The following is a 22,948-nucleotide window of genomic DNA, read 5'->3' as shown; positions in this document are numbered from 1 at the left end:
TTCTTTGAAAATTAGCACTCTAGAAAGAACTCTTTCATATAGGGGACATGTATATGAAAAGGTGCTAACACAGAATAACACTGATTGCCTATTATATGGCAAATACTGTCCTAGCCACCTTTACAGGATCCCATTTAATACTCAACAGAGTATCATCCACATGTTGCTGATGAAGAACCTGAGGTTGCAGGCTAAAATGGCAGACAAAGAACTCAGGCCTGGGCTTAAACCCCCCTGGAAGAGCACAGGAAGGCCTGTGCTCTTCCCTCTATACCGTGCTACTTCAGAGTTACTACGTGCCTTCTTCTTCCCTCCTACCTTCTACTTTTACTGCTTCAATCCACACATTTGCCAGGTGCTGCTCTATATACACACAAGACTTAATAAATCTTTTTTTTTTAAGATTTTATTTATTTATTTGACAGAGAGAGATCACAAGTAGATGGAGAGGCAGGCAGAGAGAGAGAGGGGGAAGCAGGCTCCCTGCTGAGCAGAGAGCCCGATGCGGGACTCGATCCCAGGACCCTGAGATCATGACCTGAGCCGAAGGCAGCGGCTTAACCCACTGAGCCACCCTGGCGCCCCAACACACGAGACTTAAAGATTCAATCACTACCCCCACACTTAAAAAAAAACACAACTTCTTAATCACAGAATGTTCTAAAGTACCAAACCATCCGTCTTATGGAGTGAGAATCATGTCTCTCTATATCAACCATAATGGGAAAAGTTATTTTTACATGACCTGATAAGAATACTAAATCAGCCTCATAGAAATAAATACTAAGAAATATTTGCAGCAAACTTACAAAGCCTAAGGAATGAGTATTTCAATTGCTATTTTCACATGAGCTATTACACTTCAAAACTGTTTCTCATTTTATTTGCCCTACCTTGAGTTAAGGGCAACTGAAGGGCAACTCAGTATAACTGAAAGATACCAGTAATTTTGACCAGTATGAGATAGTCCTTCCACTTTTCTCAGACACTAAATCTAATACTTGCATGTTTGCTCCTAAAGAAATTATTCAAAAGTCACTCACATATAAAAATGCCCTAATATTACTACATATGATAATAGTGTCTTCTTCCTTAACCCAATATCCAGGCATAGTTATGGAACAGTAGGAAATGTTCAAGGGAAGTGTTCTGTTAAAACCCAGATGGCTTGTAGATGTCTGCTCCTAGCAGACAAGGCCTCCCTAACTTGCCTTTATTTGACCTACCTTGTTTTTCTTGCCTCGGGGTTCACTTAGAGCCAATTCATCTTGAAGTAGTTCTACCCTCTTGGCAAGCTGCAGGTTTCGAAATGTCAAACTGTCCATTTCCTGCTGCAGTTTTCTCAATGATTGATCTTTCATTTTCAGTTGTTCCTACATCAAAGTGAAAACAGACCACTCCTTATAATTTAGCCTTAAGGTTTCAAAAAATAAAAAGAAATTATTTTTGTTTCACTAAAATATGATAAAAACTCTTGCTTTAGGGAATTCACATTGTATGTTTATCATGCCAGTTTCCATGTTTTTAGCTCTGTTTTGTGACAAAAGCATTTTTCTTTTTTTTTGGCCAAACCAAGTAAATTTAAAAATAAAATTTAAAAACCATATACAGGGGTGCCTGGGTGGCTCAGTGGGTTAAAGCTTCTGACTTTGGCTCAGGTCATGATCCCAGGGTCCTGGGATCAAGCCCCACATGGGGCTCTCGGCTCAGTGGGGAGCCTGCTCCCCACCTCCCACCCCACCTGCCTCTCTGCCTACTTGTGATCTCTGTCAAATAAATAAATTAAATCTTTTAAAAATAAATAAATAACTAAATAAAAACCATATACATTGAAGCAACAGACAGTCACCAACTTAAAGTAAAATATCTACAACTCTGCGTTGTCCCATAATGTTGTTATATGTCTGGCAGTGAGGAGGCACAATGCCTGAGGCGATAATTTTATAAACTTCAATTATGAAAGAGAAACTCCTATTTATTGATGATGCCCTTCACTAAGAATGGGAAACAATTTATTTGCATTCATTTTTTTCAATAAATCCTCCCTCGATTTAAGTCAGTCAAATGAAATCCTTGCACCACACTTAATTTTACTTTAAACTATTCTGATTTATCAAAGATAAAAATCAGTATTATCCTAACAAATATTTTTAGATGTTACATCAATTCACCTAAAAGTTTTAAGTAAAAATAGAAACAAGATCTAAAATCTAAACAATATATCTTCTATTGCCCATTTTGTACCATTTACACTATAATGAAGTAAGAAAGTGGAAAACTAGTAGCAAAACTTAGTTTTGCTCTATTTTAAAAAAATATATTATTCTTACTATATTTTACTTACAATATTGTGAGAACTTTGTGTTCACTGATAATCAAACCAGATGACTATATACTATTGTATATTTAAAGAAGTGTAGTTATATTACTTTCACTGAAAAACCACTGCAAAGCTAAGATGAGGTCAAGCTTTAATGACAAAGTGATAGAAGTATATTGAAAAGCAACCTAAAAGGCAAAGACTGGGGCGCCTGGGTGGCTCAGTGGGTTAAGCCGCTGCCTTCGGCTCAGGTCATGATCTCAGGGTCCTGGGATCAAGTCCCGCATCGGGCTCTCTGCTCAGCAGGGGGCCTGCTTCCCTTCCTCTCTCTCTGCCTGCCTCTCTGCCTACTGTGATCTCTCTCTGTCAAATAAATAAATAAAATCTTTAAAAAAAAAAAAAAAGGCAAAAGACTGGTGTCAGCAAGCCACTGACATTATCCACACGTTGAGAGCAGCCAGGATAGAAAAATGTTTCCATTAAGTAGAGAAAGTTTTCTTTTCTATTGTTTTTTAGAAGCCCTTAATTTTTGCTTGGAGCTGAACAGTAAATATAAACCCAGCCTATATCCAAATCATCATGTATTTCAAATTAAAGAAATCCAAATCAATGAATGCTTACTATGTCCAACAACTCACTGAAGAGACAAACCCAATCTATCAAAAGCCTGTTTTAACAGAAGATATCCCAACCTTCCCATTGACCAAACCAGCTAATTGCCACTCTTACTAGAACTGTAATGACCACTTCAACTAATAATAAAACAAAGAGTAATTTCTTTACATCCTTTTAATTCATCCCAGCTGACTAATGCTCCAAGTCCATTAACCAATCACCATTTTCAGAAGACAGCTATCTCAACCTCTCTGTAAAACCTAGTTTCTGCAGTAGGGACAATGATAATGTTATCTGCCCTCACAGACTGACTGTGAAGGCAGAATGACTGAATGTGAAGACCAACTGACAAGAGTGGATATAATTGTGCTTGGCACAATACCTGACAAAATGAGAGCTCAATAAATAGAACCTGCTGTCACCAATGTTACCACCATTGCCACCATTGCAGAGTTAATAAAACACAACCAGCAAATGGTAATAACATGTCCAGAGTGGGCTACTAAGACACAGTAGGAAATACTTTTCCTATATAGCTATAACGTGCCCAGAGTGGGCTACTAAGACACACTAGGAAATACTTTTCCTAGTCATAGGTTTTAAACATCGTTAAGAGATAATGATTATTTCTTCAATGATTTAGGCTAAATAATAACTTGACTAACAAATCCTGACTCTAAATAAGCTTATTTTTAATAATCTTGGTTTGGGCACTAGGAGGTTTGGAAGTATGGGCACGGTGTTCTGAGCTGCCTCAGCCCCAAGTCTGGGCAACAGCACCGGAGTTGGGGGCACTTTCAAGACACAGTTCTCTGGGGGTGGGGGTGCAACACTGACTAAGTAAAAGGACATATTTCTGGGTTACCTGAGTGGGATCACCCTGGATAGGTCACTGGTTAGGGGCTATTCCAGAAAGAGATATGATTAAAGGGAATCCTAATCCCTTTTGTCTCAACAGGGAGCAAGGCAGAGGGTGAAGAATGACATAAACAGTATATTTAATGGAAACAGGCCAAGACGAAATGTATATCCTAGAGTTAATTTTAAAATACCACAAGCAGTATTTATGACATGCCTACCGTATAAGGTAGAAACAAATTTCTTCAATTCCCATCGTATTTCTCCTCTCAGTTAGTAAATGTTGATGATAAAATGTATCACTCAAACAGAGTAACCTGATTTACACAGGTTATTACTATTAAATAGCTCAATCCAAAAGCAAGATTAATGCACTAAATGATTCCCACTTTCAAATTCACTCATTAGGGGACAACCATCTGCTGAATGCTGAGCATATAAATATGAATATGACATGGGCCCCCTCAGAGTGCTGTCTAGTGATGAAGACAGATAAGAAACTCCATTAATCCCCATGAATTTAGCTAAAGAAAGGCTGTGAGGAAACACAGGAGATAAAGTCATATAATTCTTTTTTGTGATATTTAGCTAAGGAAATCAAAGTGTACCACATTCATACCTAAGGAAGTAAAAAAGTTAAACACAAAAAACTTTATTACCTTCTCCTAACCCTAGTGAATCAGTGTCATGGTTGGGACTTTATAACACAGAAAACTAGCTGACTTCCTTGCTTTGAGTATCACCAAACACTAACTTAACCCTCACAATACAAATATCCTGCTTCATACCTTTAAAGCAGCTGAATTTGCTTGTTCATCCACAACACCTTTTTTCAGGACCTGATTCTGAGCCCGAAGCTGAAAAAAGAAGAAGGAATAGTTAATTTTAATATAAAGCAATCACCTGTAGCAAGGAAAACACTTATCGTTACTTCACAGGAATGATTACACTGAGTAACTATGTTCTCACATGTGTATGAGAATAAAAATATTAGCAGGGAAGAGGATAGTAGATATCATCATTCCGCCATTTTTCAGATTAGCACAGAGGCTGAGCTGCCCAATGACATAATAATAATCAGTGGCCAAATCAATACTGAAATACAGATCTCTTGACTTCCAACAAGAATATGGTTCTTTCTGTAAAACCAAGTCTCCTCCTTAAATAAAAACTAGTACAAAAAACTAATACTGAGTATTAATACAATAAACTAATAAAACTAATATAATAAATAATATGGTACCATGTGTGCCATTTTCCTTGAAACTCTGGCACACATTTATTTGTAAAATACATACAATCAGACTAATTATAAAATAAGAACTCTATAAAATTAAACATACCCAGCAGGACACTGCACCTAATATTAGTCATGTAAGTATCATCCCCCACAATAGCCTCAGAAATGGTAGACTTGTAATGAAGCATCAGCGAAGGCAGTGTATGTATGAAAGCAACGAAGAAGACTCAATCCAGAAGTTGGTAACAGCAGTTAACATTTGAAAGCTCATCATATACCAGATACCGTCCTAAGTGCTTTCCATGTATTATGTCATTAATTTTCACAATGCTAGGAAGTAGGTACTGTAATTGTGTCCACTTTACAGAAGAACAAACTGAGGTACAGAGAAGTTAAGTGGCAATGCTGAGATTCAGACCCCAGCAGATTTGACTCCAAAGTCATAATGCCATTAGACAATATTGGTTACTATTTTCTAAAGCTATGTATAAATGAGAAAAGAAATAGGCTGGAGAGGTTGGAAAAGTCTTTGAAGAGGTAGGATGTGGGCTTTTTTTTTTTTTAATTAAGGTATAACTTTATTTTAAATAAAGCAAATAAATAAAACAAATTCTTGATTTATTTTAAATCAAGAATTTTACAGCTAAATGAAATGTATGTATGTATATATGTATCCAACTACCACTTGCAGGATTTCAAAAGATAACATCCACTTCTGTAGGAAGAGGAAAGTTCTCTGCAAGGATAACACTGAGCATGCAAGTAGAAATATCCAAGTCCTACGTAGCCAAAGCAATACTACAGACTTATATTCTGAAGGTTCAGGATAGAGGCCATGAAAGACCAGGTTCTGGGGAGTGCCTGTGTGGCTCAATGGGTTAAGCCTCTGCCTTCGGCTCAATTCATGGTCTCAGGGTCCTGGGAGGGAGCCCCGCATCGGCATCGGGCTCTCTGCTCAACAGGGAGCCTGCCTCCCCTGCTCTCTCTGTCTGCTGCTCTGCCTACTTGTGATGTCTCTCTCTTTCTGTCATACAAATAAATAAAATCTTAAAAAAGAAAGAAAGAAAGAAAGAAAGAAAGAAAGAAAGAAAGAAAGAAAGAAAGAGAAAGAAAGAAAGACCGACCAGGTTCTGCTCTTAGAAACTGAACAAAGGGAATGACTTTATCTGTGAGCTTAAAAAAAAAAAAAATCTGCTACTAATTCTAACTCAGATCTGTCTCCTGAGAACAGAAATGACCCTCCTCTGTGCCAAAAGAATAGGAATACTTAAATACTAAACCTTAAACTGAGTATGTGTAACTCTCAACAGAAAATTTAGCTAAGAATCTAAGGAGAAATACTGCAGAATATTCAACAGCTTGAGCGAAAGACAGATTAAAAAAGTGAGCTTCTCCTATTTTTAGAAAGTTAAAGATACAGTTCACTACCACAGAAGAAAGAAGACCCAAATCTTGCTCTGCCATTTAGTAGACAATTTAAACTTGAAAAATTCACTAACCATTCTGAGCCTCAGTTACATGGTCTATAACACGGGTGAATACATCTATCCTATCTTCCTTCTTCTGACATTGTTGTGAGAACAGATAAGAAAGCTATGTCCAAGCACTTTCTAAATCTTAAAGTGCCCCAGGAATGGAAACAACTTTTATTACTAGACTAGAATCAAAGGGATAACAGATAACATTATAACTTGCCTGGGGTAAGGCTTTGTACTAAAGGATATGGAGGAGAGAAAGAAGTGAAAGAAGTGGTTTGCCAAGAGATTAAATTTAAAAGGGACAATACAAGATAACTAGCAGTACTTACTACTATTTAAATTCCCTGCGGGCCCATGGCCCATACTGGCCTGCTACCTAATTTAAAAAAAATTTTTTTAAAGATTTCTTTATTTGAGAGGAAGCGCGCAGGGGTCAGGGCGGTGGGGGGGGTGTGGCAGGGAGAGAGGGACTCTGGGCTGGGCATGGAGCCTGGCACAGGGTTTGATCTCGCAACCCTGAGATCATAACTTGACCTGAGCAAAAACCAAGAGTCAGTCGCCCCTACCTAATTTAAAGTTTTACTGGAACAAAACCACACTCATTTCCATATTGTCTATGGCTGCTTTTAAGCTACAATGACAGAGACAAGGAATTGCAACAGAAAATGTACGGCTAAGCCTTGAGTATTTACTAACAGTCTCTTTACAGAAAAGGTTGGAGCACCTCTGTTCTACAGGTTCAGAAAAAAAGTAAATTTTACATTTACTAATTTATGTTTGACTTCGGTGCTCATTTCCCATCTACCAATAAAACTGGAGCTCATGATAGAGACTACAGCCCACTTCCCTGTATTTCCTGCCCACTTCCCTGTATTTCCTGCCCACAGATAAAGATCAAAGCCACAGACAGAGAAGATACTCGATAAATGCTTCATTAACTAATCAAATTAAATACTGTATATAACGGGCTTGTGAAGGTAATGCATCACACAACTATAAAGCTTCATTACTCTAACAGTGCCTCTCTGACCGTTCCCCAAAGTTTGTTTCCTGCATCAGTGACAGGGTAACTCCAGCCACTAATCCCTGGTACTGCAGAGCTTATAGGTCATTTTCCCCCGTCCGGGAGGAGGTACAAGCAAGTAGGTAGAAAAGCCAAGCAGTATTCCCAGCACTTCGGAATACTGAAAATGGTAGAACCGGAAGGCGTTTCATGTCAGAGACTCTGAAACGGAGACCTGTAGATGATTTCACTATTTTGAAGCTTCGAATTGGGCTTTGGGTGAGGTTTAGGATGGGCTTAGGGATGTGTAATGCACAAATTACTTTGTAATGAAGAAAAGCTTCTATGTTTAATAGTTTGTTTTATAGGGTTGTAAAACCTGTAAAATGTCAAAATGTCCATTGTAGGAAACAGTCATGTAAAACTGGTTCTAACACAGAAGACTGTTGGGGATTAGATGAGAAAATATGTATATGTGATTCATCTCTTTCCCTACAAACTCTTCCAACAGTCTGTGACTGAAGGTAATAAATCTCTAATCTTGGACCCGTTATCCCATCACAGATTGTCAACGCGGCAGGAGAGATCCTAGGTGACTCCCCCACTCTCTGTCCCTAGAGCAATAGCTTTGTGATAAACCTGACTGTTCTGGAACCACACTTATGTAGAGTAGTCTATAGAGTGGTCTTCAGCGATTTAGGCTCAGGTTTTTTGAGGATTCTTGGTGTCCAGTAGGACCACATGGTTCCAATCATTTGGAGAAATACCTGTAGGCTCTCAGTTGTGGCTGGAGTTATTCCATCAGGGAGGCAGGAAGCAAACCTTCTTCTCTCAGACCTGCCTTCAAATGGAACCCTTTCTCCTGTTCCTGCTCCCATGCAGGGCAATTCATTAGGACAACACCCCACCCCAACCCCTGCAGTCTATGTGCCTCACCAGTATCTGGATGACTTAAGAGAAGAGTAGGACGAACACCCTAGCTTTTCTAAGGCCTGACTATTCAAAGTGTGGTCTGCAGACAGCTGCAACAGCATCACCTGGGAGCAGACTCTCAGGCCCCACCCCAGACCTACTGAACCAGAGTCTGCCGTTCAACAAGGTCTTCAGGCGAGTCACAGAGACACTTTGTGTCTGTGATGCACTGATCTAGGGGCTAAGCTAGCACTTTCTAACCAGGAGCCAAAAGCCACATGTGCCTATTTAAATTTAAATTTAAATAAAATCTAACATTCTGTCCACTAGTTGCACTAGCCACTTTGGAAATGCTCAAAAGTACTGCACAGCCAGTGGTTTGTTGATACAGAACATTTTCATTCTCATGGGAAATTCCACTGAATAACATTGAACACAATACTGTTTTCCAATCAAACTTTAGTAGTTAAACTCTACAAATTATGGGTGGGGGGGGAGGCTGATACTAGATTTTAATCCAAATGATACTCTTTTTTAATCCAGCTCCTGAGTCAATTTCTCTTACAGGAAGGGACAATTAACCAGGTTCCACCAAGCTCCACTATCTAGAAAACAAACACACCAAGTCAAAACCAACCCTTCACCAATATGAATAGCTATTTCCTAAGAGTGTAGATCCAAAAAGCTCCCAAAGTCAATCTCCATCATCACCAAAAGAAGAATCAATTGCAAAGTAAACTGTTCAGAGAAACACTGGATGTATGACTTTCCCACTTGTTTTTACTGCCTCCGAAAGAGCTTTGAAAAGATTAACTGAACAAAAGCTAATGTACTGATACCATGCCTTCAGCAACAGTTCTCAAACTCTGGTGTGCATCCAAATCACTGCAGAGGTTTGTGACACACAGACTGCTGGGTTTGACCACCAGCTTCAGATTTAGTGATTCCCAGGTTGGCCTGAGAATGTATACTTCTAACTAGTTCCCAGATACTGATGATGCTGATCCAGGGGCCACACTTTGAGAACCAGTGGCCCAGAGTAACACAAACACTAAGAAAAAAGAACCTGAAACCTGCTTACACACATAACATGATGCCAGGCAGGGGTGCAGGAGCTACTGCAAAGAAAGCAGGCTGAAATCAAATAGAGCCAGGACTCAGAGCTCTTAGCCTCTCCACCCTATGAAATATATGAGAGCATCAGAAGCGGACCAGACCATGAAACAGACAGCAGGTAAGAAGCAATCTTTGATTCTTAATCTACAGTGTAGTAACTAAGGTCTTGATTAGCTTGCCTTCGCATCACAAAGAAGCAGCTTGCATTGCTTACCAATTATCTTCATAAACCTCTGAAAACCAACTACATACACCTTTATTAACTTTATTAAACCTGAAGTTTCAAAAGCCTCCAATGACCTCCAAATTGCCCAAACTACTAGGGTCTTAATCTCTGTTTTACTGGCTTTTCCATAACGCTTTACATTTTACCAGTATGTATGCCTCAGAAATTCTCATCTGCTCTGGACTCCCATGACCCATCTTTTATCTAACTAAACTTTCAGTCTCTTAAATGGGAGCTCCTCAGGCCATTTTTTTCCTTCTGGGGAGGAAAGAATATTATAACCATAGTGTTTTTTTTTTTTTTTTAAGATTTTATTTATTTATTTATTTGACAGACAGAGATCACAAGTAGGCAAGAGAGGCAGACAGAGAGAGAAAGAGAGAGGAAGGGAAGCAGGCTTCCTGCTGAGCAGAGAGCCCTATGCGGGGCTCAATCCCAGGACCCTGAGACCAGGACCTGAGCCGAAGGCAGAGGGGCTTAACCCACTGAGCCACCCAGGTGCCCCTATGACCATAGTTCTTAAGCAAGATATGAGCTCCTTCCTGGAAAACAGACTGAGATCTGCATTAAATCAGAACAACGGAAGTCTGCAAATGTCCTTTGTTTAGGGATCACGCTTGCTACTGTCTAGATATGTAGCCTCCTTTTACTGTTTAGGAGGAACTCTTCTGTCTTTGTATCTTAAATAAGGAAAATGTCAATATTACCCCACAATTTCTGCACCAGGGAAGGTAATGCAAAGCTAGCGTGTCCCTTCCACAGGCTCAGGGCTGAAGGTAGCACAGATTTTAACTAGAAATTGCTCAGCACTAGAACTGACAGAGAATAAGCAGCACATGAAATTTTTGACCAATCTCTGTTCTCTTATGTTCTGAAATTTCCATCCCATTGCAATTAAAAGGATGAAAAATGATCTAGCCCAATCTGACAGATAAGTAACTTCAAGCCTGGCAGACCTCCTACAGTCTCCTTAGCATCTCCTCCTTCCTTCACACCTTTCCATAGGTGTTCCCCAAAGAGTCTACCTAAAGGGTTCCACTCTGATTAACTCCTGTAGTTCAACTACTTGTTGTCACAGTTAGTATTCCAAAAGCTCTGGCCTTTGGCCTGACTTTTAGCCAGTTCATCTTCACTAGAAATGTTCAGCAGTTACCCCAACACCACCTCAGGCTACTATGTGAACAAGGTAATTTTAATGTGCCTTGCAATACTTAAAATTCTTTAATTCTGTAATTGCATCTAACCTTTAATACATCCCTTTGCTCTACACTGGCTCGCATTCCTGTCAGTGGCAGTCTTGTTCCTTCATCTCAGAACCACAGGGTCAACCCTTCCGTCTCCCTTCACTCACCACATCCCAGAGAATGAATAAGACACAAGGATGAGACCCTCATACACTATATTCTTCTTAAGTTTAGTGCTATGTACAAAGCAGGCACTCAAAACAGAGGTAATTAGGGGCACCTTGGTGGCCCTGTTGGCTGAGCAACCAACTCTTGGTTTCTGCCCAGGTCGTCATCTCGTGGTCATGGGATCAAACTGCCTGGGGCCCTGGATTCAGTGCGGGCCTGCTTCAGATTCTTTCTCCCATCCTCTGGGCCCCTCCCAATTCTCCACACTCTAGCTCTCAAAAATAAATAAATTCTTTACAAATGAATTTTTTTAAAAAAGAGGTAACTAAAAAGGTACTTTTACCCTAGGTAATAAATCTAGGCCCCCTCTCCATCTTAACAGTCACTAATTTTATTTAGTCCTGTATTACACTCCCCAAAACTATTCCAACAGCCTATGGTCTGGTCTTCTTTTCACCCATCTTTCCCTATTTCAATCCATCCTGCAAGTAGTTAGCAGTTCCCCTCCTACAAGTAATGTCATTATCCTGATTAAAAACTTCTGACATCGGGGCGCCTGGATGGCTCAGTGGGTTAAGCCTCTGCCTTCGGCTCAGGTCATGATCCCAGGGTCCTGGGACCGAGCCCAGGATTGGGCTCTCTGCTCAGCAGGGAGCCTGCTTTCCCCCCTCTCTCTGCCTGCCTCTCTGCCTAGTTGTGATCTCTGTCAAATAAATAAAATCTTTAAAAAACAAAATAAAACTTCTGACATCTATTATTCAAAAGATAAAGTTCAAACTTATTTGACATCCACAACCCTTTATGATGATCAGGTTGAAATGAACTCTCCAATCATACTTCACCTCTCTCGCCGTGTACCTTATTATGCTTTCATGACTGGAAACAGGGCCTGTTCCCCTTGCCTGGAATGCTACCAACCCTCTCTCTTCCCTATTTCCCAACCTGAGTAACTTTTACTCTTAACCTCCATCTCTTCCATGTTCCCACTGAACTAACAATTGTCGTACTGTATCATATTTACGCACAATATCTGAACATTCTATGAAAGGATTCTCCTTAACCTGGAACTCTGCCTCACTCAACAGACCCTGGCTGACTATTCACAGGAGGCACATAATAAATGTCTATTGAACAAAAAAGCACATATACCCAAAAAAGAAATAAATAAAATCTTTCAAAGTTTTTAATACTTTTGGAAGGCTATAAAATTATTCCAGCACTGCAGTCATGCTTAAAACATTTTTAAAACTTTCTTTTGCCATTTGGAATTGCCTTCTGAGACTGTCTGTTCTCTGGAGAAGAAAATCAATCCCCTTACTCTATACTCGTAAAACATTTTCACCCAAAACAGTGGAGCCACCTTTGAGTACTGCCATTCTCCATCCACTCTCCTTCATCATGTGGATTTGTTCTGAACAATTCTGACCCTTTCAAACAAAATATTTCTTCAAAGGCTGAAAACTTGCCATCATGGACACTGTGCTACAGGCTGTTAAGACAATTCCAAATGTAAACAGAAAAAGTTTTGCCAATGGTCACAGCGTGGGAATAAGTATAGTTAGTATCTCAAAAGGCTCCCAGTTGATGGTGAAAAGACGTAAGTGTATATGCTTAGGCAAAGGTTTTATTTTTCAAACAACAGTTCATTTTATCTTGCTGAATATGTGTTAAAGGAAAAAAAAAATTTGTCCGAATTGTTTTTCCAAATGGTCAAAAGGAGGCTAGGTCTTCCCAGCACTCCCATGATACCAGATCACTGAAAACTAAGCTTACTGACTATTGAATCAATTTACCAGGCTGTGAGATTCTTTTATAACTTCATCAGAATATTAAGGCAGCAACACTTTAGAAGCAGCGCCGCCCTTTTCCAAGAAAAGGGTTCCAAAAGACGATGCCATGAATACGACAAAGGGGCAGGTCCCTATTTGCTTAATTCAACATGTATTGAGCACCTGGGTGTTCTTGCCCAGCACCCTGGAGGACACAGTCCTAGCACTCAAGCTTTCAAAATCATCTCCAGACAACATCTTGCCAACGCACTAAATACATTCGTAACCACCCATCCCCAGTGAAACACGAATGGCTTTTCTCCCGAGGTGACAGACTGGGGACACACAGATCTCTTCATCCTCACCTCGTCCCTGTGAGAAGAAAGCAAGCTTGATCTTTCCCATCACTGGGCTAGGAAAATTGAGGAAGCAGCAGTAGAGGGGTTGGTCCTTACCCTTCCCTTCCCCTCCCGACCAGCACCAGAGGCAGAAGCCAGCATTCGGACATCCCAGTACCAAGCCCGCTAGTTTAGTGAGAAGGAGGAATCAAACTCCTGCTCCTTCCCGCAGACACGCACAGGGACCCAGACACTGCCGGGCCCCATCTCCTGGGAGCTGCAGGTGGAGGCATGGTAATGGTGGACAGAGAAGGCAGAAAGGAGGGGCACGCTCGCGTGCCCCCTTCGCCGTTCCCCTCCATCCCGACGAGTAGCTGCCAAGGAAACCCGAGGCCGCAGGGCCGGGGACCCCCTACTCCCCGCCCACAATGGATACCTTCGAGTACTCCTGAGCCAGCTTCTGGTACTTCCCCTGCAACTCTGCGGAGGCCATGGCCTCCCCTGCCCAGTCCGGGCCTGGCTGCCCAGGGCGCTCAGCCCCGCCCCCCGCCCCCAACCCCAGACACGCTCCCGGGTTGGGCTCCGCCAGCGCCTGCCCGCTCGGCCACCGCCGCCGCCACCGCCGCGCCTCCTCCTCCACTTCCGGGTTCGCCCGGTGGGAGGAAGGCGGAGTGGGACCAGGGGCGGGGAGACTACCGGGGGCGGAGCAGCGTCTGGACGTCACCGCTCCACCCTCCCGCCCCTGAGCACGTGCGTGCGCAGCCTCGGTGGAGCTCCAGGGCTCTTCCTTGGGACCAGGGGCGCCATCTTGACGCATGGCTCAAGATGGCGACCTAGAATGGGAAAGGAGAGAATCAAGAAAGGAAGAGAATGATGAGAGCCCACAGAATGGGGCGGGGAGCGGGAACCGAGGAGAGAGGCGGTGGTTGCGAAGAGCAGAGGACCGGAAGAAGAAACATTCTAAGCGCATCAAGAATTCTGGCGGATATTCTCTCCCCCTCCCCCTGCTGGTTCCCATGGCAACCGTCTGGCGTTTGATGGTTATAGCTTTCAGAAATGTACACGGGAAGAAAGACCTTTATATTCCTCTGTCTCGTTATTCGGATATGGTAGCACCGGACATGCCCTGCATTGTAAAGTCTCAGACCTGCCCCAGATTTATAATGCTTGCTACTGCCCCCCTCCCCTACTCCAGACCATAAAAACCACTGTGTTATTTTTTGACATTGAAGTTTCTTTGTGTCCATTCTCTACCCACTCTATCCACACACCCCAGCCCCCATACGCATACCACATCGGAGCCTTTTTCAGTGGATTGAGTAAAAAGCCGTTAGAAATTTTCAGGAAATGTCTCCTGCCATGCATGCCGATAGGTTGTATAATGACAACAAATAACTGGAGAATTGAAGCAGAAAACAGTCAGCCTGATATATTTTATACGCTTTTATTGAATTAAAAGCTTGCCTCCATTCAACAAATATTTGTTGGGTTTCTGTTGTATATTCGATGTTGTCCTAGGTATTATTGCCTGTATTGTAACATTAAAATGTTCATTGATAGAGGAATGAATAAATAAAATTAGAGTGTATGTTTACCGTGAATTATAACATAGCAGTTAAAACAAATGACCTAGATCTGTATGTCTGTGTATATTTGTATCAACATACATACGAGCAATTGCTTAGCAAATTGCAGCACACAATAGAATGAAAAGATACATTTAAAAATAGGAAACAATATTTGCATTGTTCATGAACACGTGAACATGTAGGAAAAACAGAAAAAACAGAACTGGACAGAAAAACATCAAATTCTGGATAGTGGTCACCTCTAGTGCGAAAAACAAAGGGAAAGAAAGGGCAAAACAAAGGACCTTAAACGAGTTAATTTTTTAAAGTAAATGTGACGGGATGTTAACATTACTTACCTAGTAGGTATAGGGATCTTAGTTATATTAGCATTTTAGGATAGTTGAAATTTTCCATGATTAAAAAAATCGTGCCATCCTTGTTTCTTGTTTGGCTATGAGTGAGCCTGGGATTTTAATAGTGAAAAGCTGAACTTGTATGCATTTTTCAGCGATAGTAATGTATAATAGGATTATAAACTTTAAAAAATGTTTATTTTTTTTTAATTTGCTAATAGCCAAGCCCTACTGTCCAGCCAACTTTCAGAACAATACTTTTAAATTATTATTATTAGTTTTCCATGACACCACCAAGCAGCGGAATTAAATATTGTAAGTGCATTTTCTGGTTTGTAAGGTAATGGAATTTTCAACCATTTAAAAATAAAATGTCACCTCAGAAACAATATTACAAAGAAAGAATGTGCAACTTTGGCTAGAGAGCCTGTGTGAGTTCATTTTACTGAATTGAGAAATTTACTTTGCACTGCTTGGTCTAGTTACTCTCTCAGAAGCACTGTTTCCAAATTCTGGTTGATAAGTCTGAATACATTAAAGATTCTCTCCCTCAGCACCATTAAGTGAGTGAAAAGGCAACACCATTGAGTGGAAGAAGATGCTTACAACATTTATATCCAACAAGTTCTCTTAGTCTTTTATTCAAATATATAAAGAGCTCTTAGAAATCAACAGAGAAATGCAATCAAAAAGAAAAATAGCAAGAGACTTCAACAGACATTTCAAAAAAGAAGATGTACAAATATCCATTAAACATGAAAAAGGGTGTTCAGTTTCATTAGCAATTAGGAGGAAGTGAAATTAAAACCACAGTGAGATAACATGCACACCCACACAAGTAGCTAAAGTTAAAGAGACTGTGAAGTGTTAGTGAGGATATAGAACAGGAGAAACTCTTAGAAAATGCTGGTAGACATATAAACTGTAAAAATCACTTAGGAAAAGATTTTGGTATTATTTACTCACCTGAAAACGTACATATTTATGATCTAGCAATTCTACTCTGAGGTATACCCTCAAAAAAAAAAAAAAAGACAGTGTACATGTATTCACCAAGAATATTCATACCACTATTATTCATAAGAGCCAAAAAAATCTGTCAACAGATTAGATAAATGGTTGTACATTCATATTATAGAATATTAAACAGCAATTTTAAAAGCTGAACTATAGCTACAGCTAACTACTGGATGAACATTAAGATATAATCCAGAATGAAAGCCAGAACCCCCCAAAATTATATTGTATTACTTCATTTACATAATGTTCAAAAAATGGCAGATTCAATTATATGGTTCTGGGATGTGTGCTGGGGTAATGTAACTAGAAAGAAAAATAAGGAAGTGATAACTACAAAAGTGAGAAACCTGATTAGAAGGGGACATAAGATGGGGATTGGGGGTGATGGCAGAGTTGTTTCTGTGTTAACTTGATGATAACTAACCCCTTACCAGGTACATTTTTGTTTTGTGAACTTTTTCTATGAGTGTTCCATTTCACAATAGCAAATTTTTCTTTTTTAACTCAATTATCTCATACGCTTACCAGCAATAGTTCCCAGCCTGTAAAGATAACATACTTATGAGAAATAGTGTAAATGAAGGTTGCTTCGAATTACTGTAAATATGCAAGTGTTATGATGATCATTAAATCATTTAAAAATGTAAGTGTTTTAAGATTTTTTTTTCAGGGACGCCTGGGTGGCTCAGTTGGTTAAGCAGCTGCCTTCGGCTCAGGTCCCACATCGGGCTCCTTGCTCAGCAGGGAGCCTGCTTCTCCCTCTGCCTCTGCCTGCCATTCTGTCTGCCTGTGCTCGCTCTCTCCCCCTCTCTCTCTCTGATAAATAAATAAAATCTTTAAAAAAAAAAAAAAAAGATTTTTTTTTTTCAATTGTAAGTATGACAAATTGAACTCAAACTAACTTAGGCCCCGGGGGGAATTTGCTAGAAAGGTATGTGAATAGTTCAGAGAACAACAGGAAAAAGAGGAGCACAGGCCCTTAAGTATAACTTAGGCCAGGGATCTGTTGTTGGGGTTTTTTTCCCCCCAGGATCTGTTTTTGCAACTCTCACACTCTCAGCATGTGCTCCTTCCCCTTATCTTACTTTACTCCTGTGAGGTAGCAAAACCACGAAGCACACTGGTCCTGAGGCTCCCATCTCACAAATCTGCCTTCCAAGAGAAACTAGGCTGCTTAGCTCCAGTTTTGAAAAATCCTAGGGAAGGTCTCTGACAGCTTGGGTGAGATGCCCACCTTTGGGTCTATAAGTTCTGACCTAAACAGACAGGTCAAGTGGAAAACCCCCTAGGCCCTGACCAAACCTAGAGACTAGATCACTCTTTCCCCACATGAAGACTTCTATGGCAGATGTCACCAGGATAATCAAGGGACACAGGACTACACAGACCAGTAAAGGCCAGAAAGCAACACTGAGGACCTCCTGATGCAGATCCACAGTCCCCTGCCCCAATCTTAATGGCATAGTGTGCTCTCTGCACACCCAGAAGTCATCTTGGGAGGTGAGAGAGAGGGGCCAAAACTTAGAATAAATTATTACTTCCTGAAAGGAGGGACTATTGTAGGAGGGACTATTGTAAACCAAAATAAATAAATAAATAAAACAAAACAAGACAGCCGTTTTGACTGAAGAGACTGGGAAATTACTGATGAAATAGTCTTTACCCTTCCAGTGGAGAAGAGATTGTGAGAAGACCAGATCTGCCATAGAGAAAGGAAAGGTTCCATTTTCTCTGCACCTCTAAACATACCATGAGTCAGTTATGGTCACATAGCATAAGCAAGAAAAAGTTTTGGTTTGTGCTATTCAAACTCCATCCTGAACAATAAAAGATCTGGCTTAAAACAAGACTTGAGACTTCCTTAAACATCATGAAAGGATAATAATGGAGAACAGAGATGTTGGCCCTTAGTTCAATGTGGATGATAAAAAATTATATATTTAAACAGTGGTCTTTAAAGAAACACACCTAAAATAAAGTTATCGATTCATTGATGAAAATGTTGTGACAGAGGCTTGCAGAAACCTAACCCTGTATTTCCATTAATTGCTAATTCATTGTTTATGGCAATTTGAGAATATAACTATTGCCAAATAAGGGGAATCAAATGTAATGTATATAGATTGAGAACAATGTGGAACTTCCCTTGGTCATACAGTGGCCAATTATGACATGGGGTTACTTAGAAGATATTGTCAGTCTCGGGGTGTGCATTATTTCTTGGTGCAATAGAGTCGTATGTTTCCCATCTTAGTGTATATCTGAAAATCAAGAACTTCTTTCAATCTTCAAAGCTCCATCTTTTGAAATCATACATTTTACTTCATAATAACCTGCTGCAGGTAGCAGCTCCTACAGTGGCATTGGAAGACCAGCTAGCCCCACCTGCATCTCCCCACACAGGCATTAAGATAACGAAGTAACAATTTTCTCTGGTCTAGTTTCACAATACCCATGGCTGGTCAGAAGAATGCCTGACTACTGAGATAATGGACAACAAAGAACATTTGTGTGGGTGGATATAAGGAAAGGACTAAAGAAGGCAACCTTTGGGTCTTTTGTTAATGGTATATTGTCCTTGTGTTATTTATATTTTTAATCTAGTGAGAAAATGCATCTCACTCTACAGTAAAATTAAAGAAGGGGTGGGGGAAGGTGGAGAAAGAAAAGAACTTTCCTCTACTTGATTTTCTTTTGAGCAATTAGCTCCAAAGTTCAGGTTTTGTAATGAGTGCTCAGTGAGGCAGAATCTGATGATTTGCTCTACTAAAAATAGGAATTCTGGACTTTGAAGTTTTGCAACTCCTTTCTTTGGCTCTAATGCTTCGCCTCCCTCAGTCACAACAAGACAGAAGAATGACAGAATAAACACAGAGCCCTGACATAGCTAGTCCAAAGTCATGTGGTAAACACTGGCAGAATCATAACTAGAACCCAAGTCCTTCATCTCTACCATAGGCTGTATTTTCTGTAAGTCAGGCTAAGTGCCCACATATAAGAAAACCTTTGCTATAGCTTAAAGAATCAGAAGGGTGAACAATAAGATACCACTTCACACTAGTCAGAATGGCTAAAATTAACAAGTCAGGAAACAACAGATGTTGGTGAGGATGTGGAAAGGGGAACCCTCCTACACTCTTGGTGGGAATGCAAGCTGGTGCAGCCACTCTGGAAAACAGCACCGAGGTTCCTCAAAAAGTTGAAAATAGAACTACCCTACAACCCAGCAATTGCACTACTGGGTATTTACCCTAAAGATACAAATGCAGTGATCCGAAGGGCACTTGCATCCCTATGTTTATAGCAGCAATGTCCACAATAGCCAACCTATGGAAAGAACCCAAATGTCCATTAACAAATGAATGAAAGAAGATGTGATACACACACACACACACACACACACACACACACACACAATGGAATATTACTCAGCAATCAAAAGAAATGAAATCTTGCCATTTGCAATAACATGAATGGAATTAGAGGGTATTATGCTAAGCAAAAATAAGCCAGTTAGAGAAAGACCATTATATAATCTCACTCATACGTGGAATTTAAGAAACAAAACAGAGGATCATTGGGGAAGAGAGGAAAAAATAAAACAAGACAAAATCAGAGAGGGAGACAAACCATAAGAGATTCTTAATCTTAGAAAACAAACTGAGGGCTGCTGGAGGGGAAGAGGGTGAGGCGGATGGATGAACTGGGTAGACATTAAGGATAGATTAAGATAGACATTAAAGAGGACAGGTGATGTAATGACCACTGTAATTATGAAAGACTGATGAATCACTGACCTCTACCTATGAAACCAATAATACATTATATATTAGTCAACTGAATTTAAATTAAAAGATTTTTAACTAATTAAAAAAATAAAAAGAATCAGGTGAATGAGTCTTAGATTAGGGGTGAAGATGCCAAAGGGTGCATTATACAACTTGGTATTTGTTTGGACTTGTGACTTCATGAAATAGAACACAACCACTCGAGTTGTGTAAAGGAAAGAGGCAGGGGCTGGGCTAAGAATTCAGGTTTTTTTTTTTTTACAACAATCCAAGGCAAAGTCTGGGGTCAAGGAGGTACAAGGGGGAAGCAGGAACAGAAATATTTTACTGCTCATGCTTTACTTTACCTCTGCTCCCCTGTGTCTTGACATCATTATTGTTTTTTTCCCTTAAGACTGGTTTTCTCTGCCTCCCTATCTTATAGGAGGATATAGTCATGAACAGCACCAGATTTCTATAAATTAACCTAGTACATACTTTTTAAGTTTGTAGTTTGTTATTATGGACAATTTTTAAAACACATACAAAAGAAGAGAGAATAATATAATGAACCCCCATGTACCCATAACCTAGCTTTGGCAATGATACACTCTGGCCTACAGCCCCATCCATGTTCTCCCACTTGATTAATTTGAAACAAATCCCATATGTCATATTATTATTTTTAAAATATATATTTATTTACTTGAGAGAGAGAGAGTGCACAAGCAGGAGGGGCAGAGGGAAAGGGACATTCTTAGGCAGACTCCATGCTGAGCACAGAGCCCGAAGCAGGGCTCTATCTCAAGACCCTGAAATAGGAACTGAGCTGAAATCGAAAGGAGAGGTGGGAGCAGGGAACCCAACACCGGGCTGGATCCCTCAATTCCAGGACCCAGAGATCTTGACCTGAGCTGAAGGCAAAGAGTTAACAGACTAACCCCCCTAGTGACCCTCATATTATAACTTTTTATTTACTCTTTTAGCAAGACAGTTTTCAAATTCAGATACATACCTTTTTTATTTTTTTTATATTTTATTTATTTATTTGACAGAGAGAGATAGCAAGAAGGAACACAAGCACAGAGGACTGGAAAGGGAGAAGCAGGCTCCCCACTAAGCAGAGAGCCCAATGTGGAGCTTGATCCCCAGACTCTGGGATCATGACCTGAGCTGAAGGGAGAAGCCCTATGAACCACCCAGGCACCCCTCAAATGAGTATCTTTTTAAAATTGAAGTCTAGGGGCGCCTGGGTGGCTCAGTGGGTTAAGCCGCTGCCTTCAGCTCAGGTCATGATCTCAGGGTCCTCGGATCGAGTCCCGCATCGGGCTCTCTGCTCAGCAGGGAGCCTGCTTCCTCCTCTCTCTCTCTGCCTGCCTCTCTGCCTACTTGTGATCTCTCTCTGTCAAATAAATAAATAAAATCTTTAGGAAAAAAAAAAATTGAAGTCTAGCTGACACAATGTTACATTAGTTTCAGGTGTAGGACATTGTAATTCAGCAAGTCTATCCATCATGCTCTGCTCTCCACAACTGTAGCTACCCTCTCCTGATGTCCTTTTTCTGGTCCTCTTGACTGTAACAGTTTCTCTGAGTTTCCTTATTCTTGATGATCTGGATAGTCTTGAGGAGTATTGGTCAATTGTTTTGTTGAGTGTGCCTCCATTAGGATTTGTCTAATGTTTTCTTACGATTAGGTTGGGATTAGATTTTTGGAAAGCAGACCAAAGAGGTAAAGTGCTATTCTTAATATATCATATATCACATCAAGGGCAATGTGAGCAAAATGTTAATCTTGATCATCTTGTTAATCTACTAGATGTTGTTAATCTATTAGTCTTTGGTGTTGAGTTGCATTTGCTTAAACATGGAGCCTTTTCTTACTCCACTCTTTTGCCTGGATATTCTGATTTTGCTCTTTCTCTGGAGCATTCACCCATACAATGGCTATAAAACAAAAGATGTATACTGAGGGACAGTGGGTGATAAGACCAGAAATGGGAGGACACAATGTACTGGATGTACTGAGTTGTTTTGTTTTGTTTTTTAAGTTTATGCCCAACATGGGGCTTGAACTCTTGCCCCTGAAATCATAAGTCACATGCTCTACCAACTGAGCCAGCCAGGCATCCCATGTACTAGCTTTTAAGTTTGGCCTTTTGAGCAAGGGATGAGGTGAGGTAGAAGAGGTGGAGAGTAAAGATTTAACTTTCACATTTTTGAAAGTCCACTCCTGAATTGTGCAGTATGGGCATCCTCGTTGTGTGTGTGTGTGTGTGTGTGTGTGTGTGTGTGTGTGTGTGTAATAGTAGTAGTAGTAGTAGAACATGCATGATGCAAAATTTACCATTTTAACAATTTTTCAGGTGCACATTCAGTGGCGTTAAGTACACTCATATTTTTCTGCAACCATCATCACCATGCAGCTCCAGAACTTCAGCATCTTTCCAAACTGAAACTCTGTATTGTTAAACCCTAACTGCACATTCCCCACTCCCCACAGCCCCTGGCAACCACCAGTCTATTTTCTTTTTCTATGAATTTGACTACTCTAGTATCTCATGTAAGTGTAATTCTACAGTCTTTGTCCTTTGGTGTCTGGCTTACTTTACTTAGCATATGATCTTCATGTTTCATCCATGTGGTAGCATGTGTCAGAATTTCATTCTATTTTAAGGCTGAATAATATACCACATCTTACTTATCCATTCATGCATAAATAAATATTTTTAAAATAATAGCCACCCTAACGGGTATGAAGTATATGTCATGTGGTTTTGATTTGCATTTTCCTAATGATGGTGATGTTGAACATCCTTTCATGTGCTTACTGGAATCATTTTTAAAGATGCTTTACCCTTGCCCATTGTTTATTTGCATACTCTACAGCAAATTTCACCCTCTTATTCCTTGCCAGTGTCACACAGAAGGATAGAGAGTAAGGGCACAAGCTTCTCTGACTCTATAAGTGGCTGTATTGGGACATGTTTGGACTGCCTTTCTCTGTAGCT

General features: G+C 40.3%; 1 protein-coding gene and 1 non-coding gene across 2 annotated transcripts in view; both read right to left on the bottom strand.

Annotated features, from left to right (window-relative positions):
* The window catches only part of PPP1R21 (protein phosphatase 1 regulatory subunit 21), a 63,491-nt gene extending 49,594 nt beyond the window's left edge, over positions 1-13,897 (bottom strand). The window contains exons 1-3 of the mRNA XM_004752855.3: positions 13,664-13,897; positions 4,582-4,650; positions 1,227-1,373 (exon numbers count right to left, since the gene is read on the bottom strand). Coding sequence (XP_004752912.2) covers positions 1,227-1,373; positions 4,582-4,650; positions 13,664-13,720 — 273 coding nt within the window. The 5' untranslated portion in view covers positions 13,721-13,897. The remainder of the gene's footprint in view (positions 1-1,226; positions 1,374-4,581; positions 4,651-13,663) is intronic.
* Positions 13,898-21,992: 8,095 nt separating this feature from the next.
* TRNAI-UAU lies at positions 21,993-22,065 on the bottom strand. The gene has a single exon. It is a non-coding gene; the product is annotated as a tRNA-Ile (tRNA).
* Positions 22,066-22,948: the final 883 nt, after the last annotated feature.

Source organism: Mustela putorius, unplaced genomic scaffold (genome assembly GCF_011764305.1).
Source record: "Mustela putorius furo isolate JIRA1106 unplaced genomic scaffold, ASM1176430v1.1 tig00000224_pilon_pilon_pilon, whole genome shotgun sequence".
NCBI classification, from domain to species: domain Eukaryota; kingdom Metazoa; phylum Chordata; class Mammalia; order Carnivora; family Mustelidae; genus Mustela; species Mustela putorius.
Note: the sequence above shows the minus strand (reverse complement) of the source record. Positions and strands in the feature narration are given on the sequence as shown.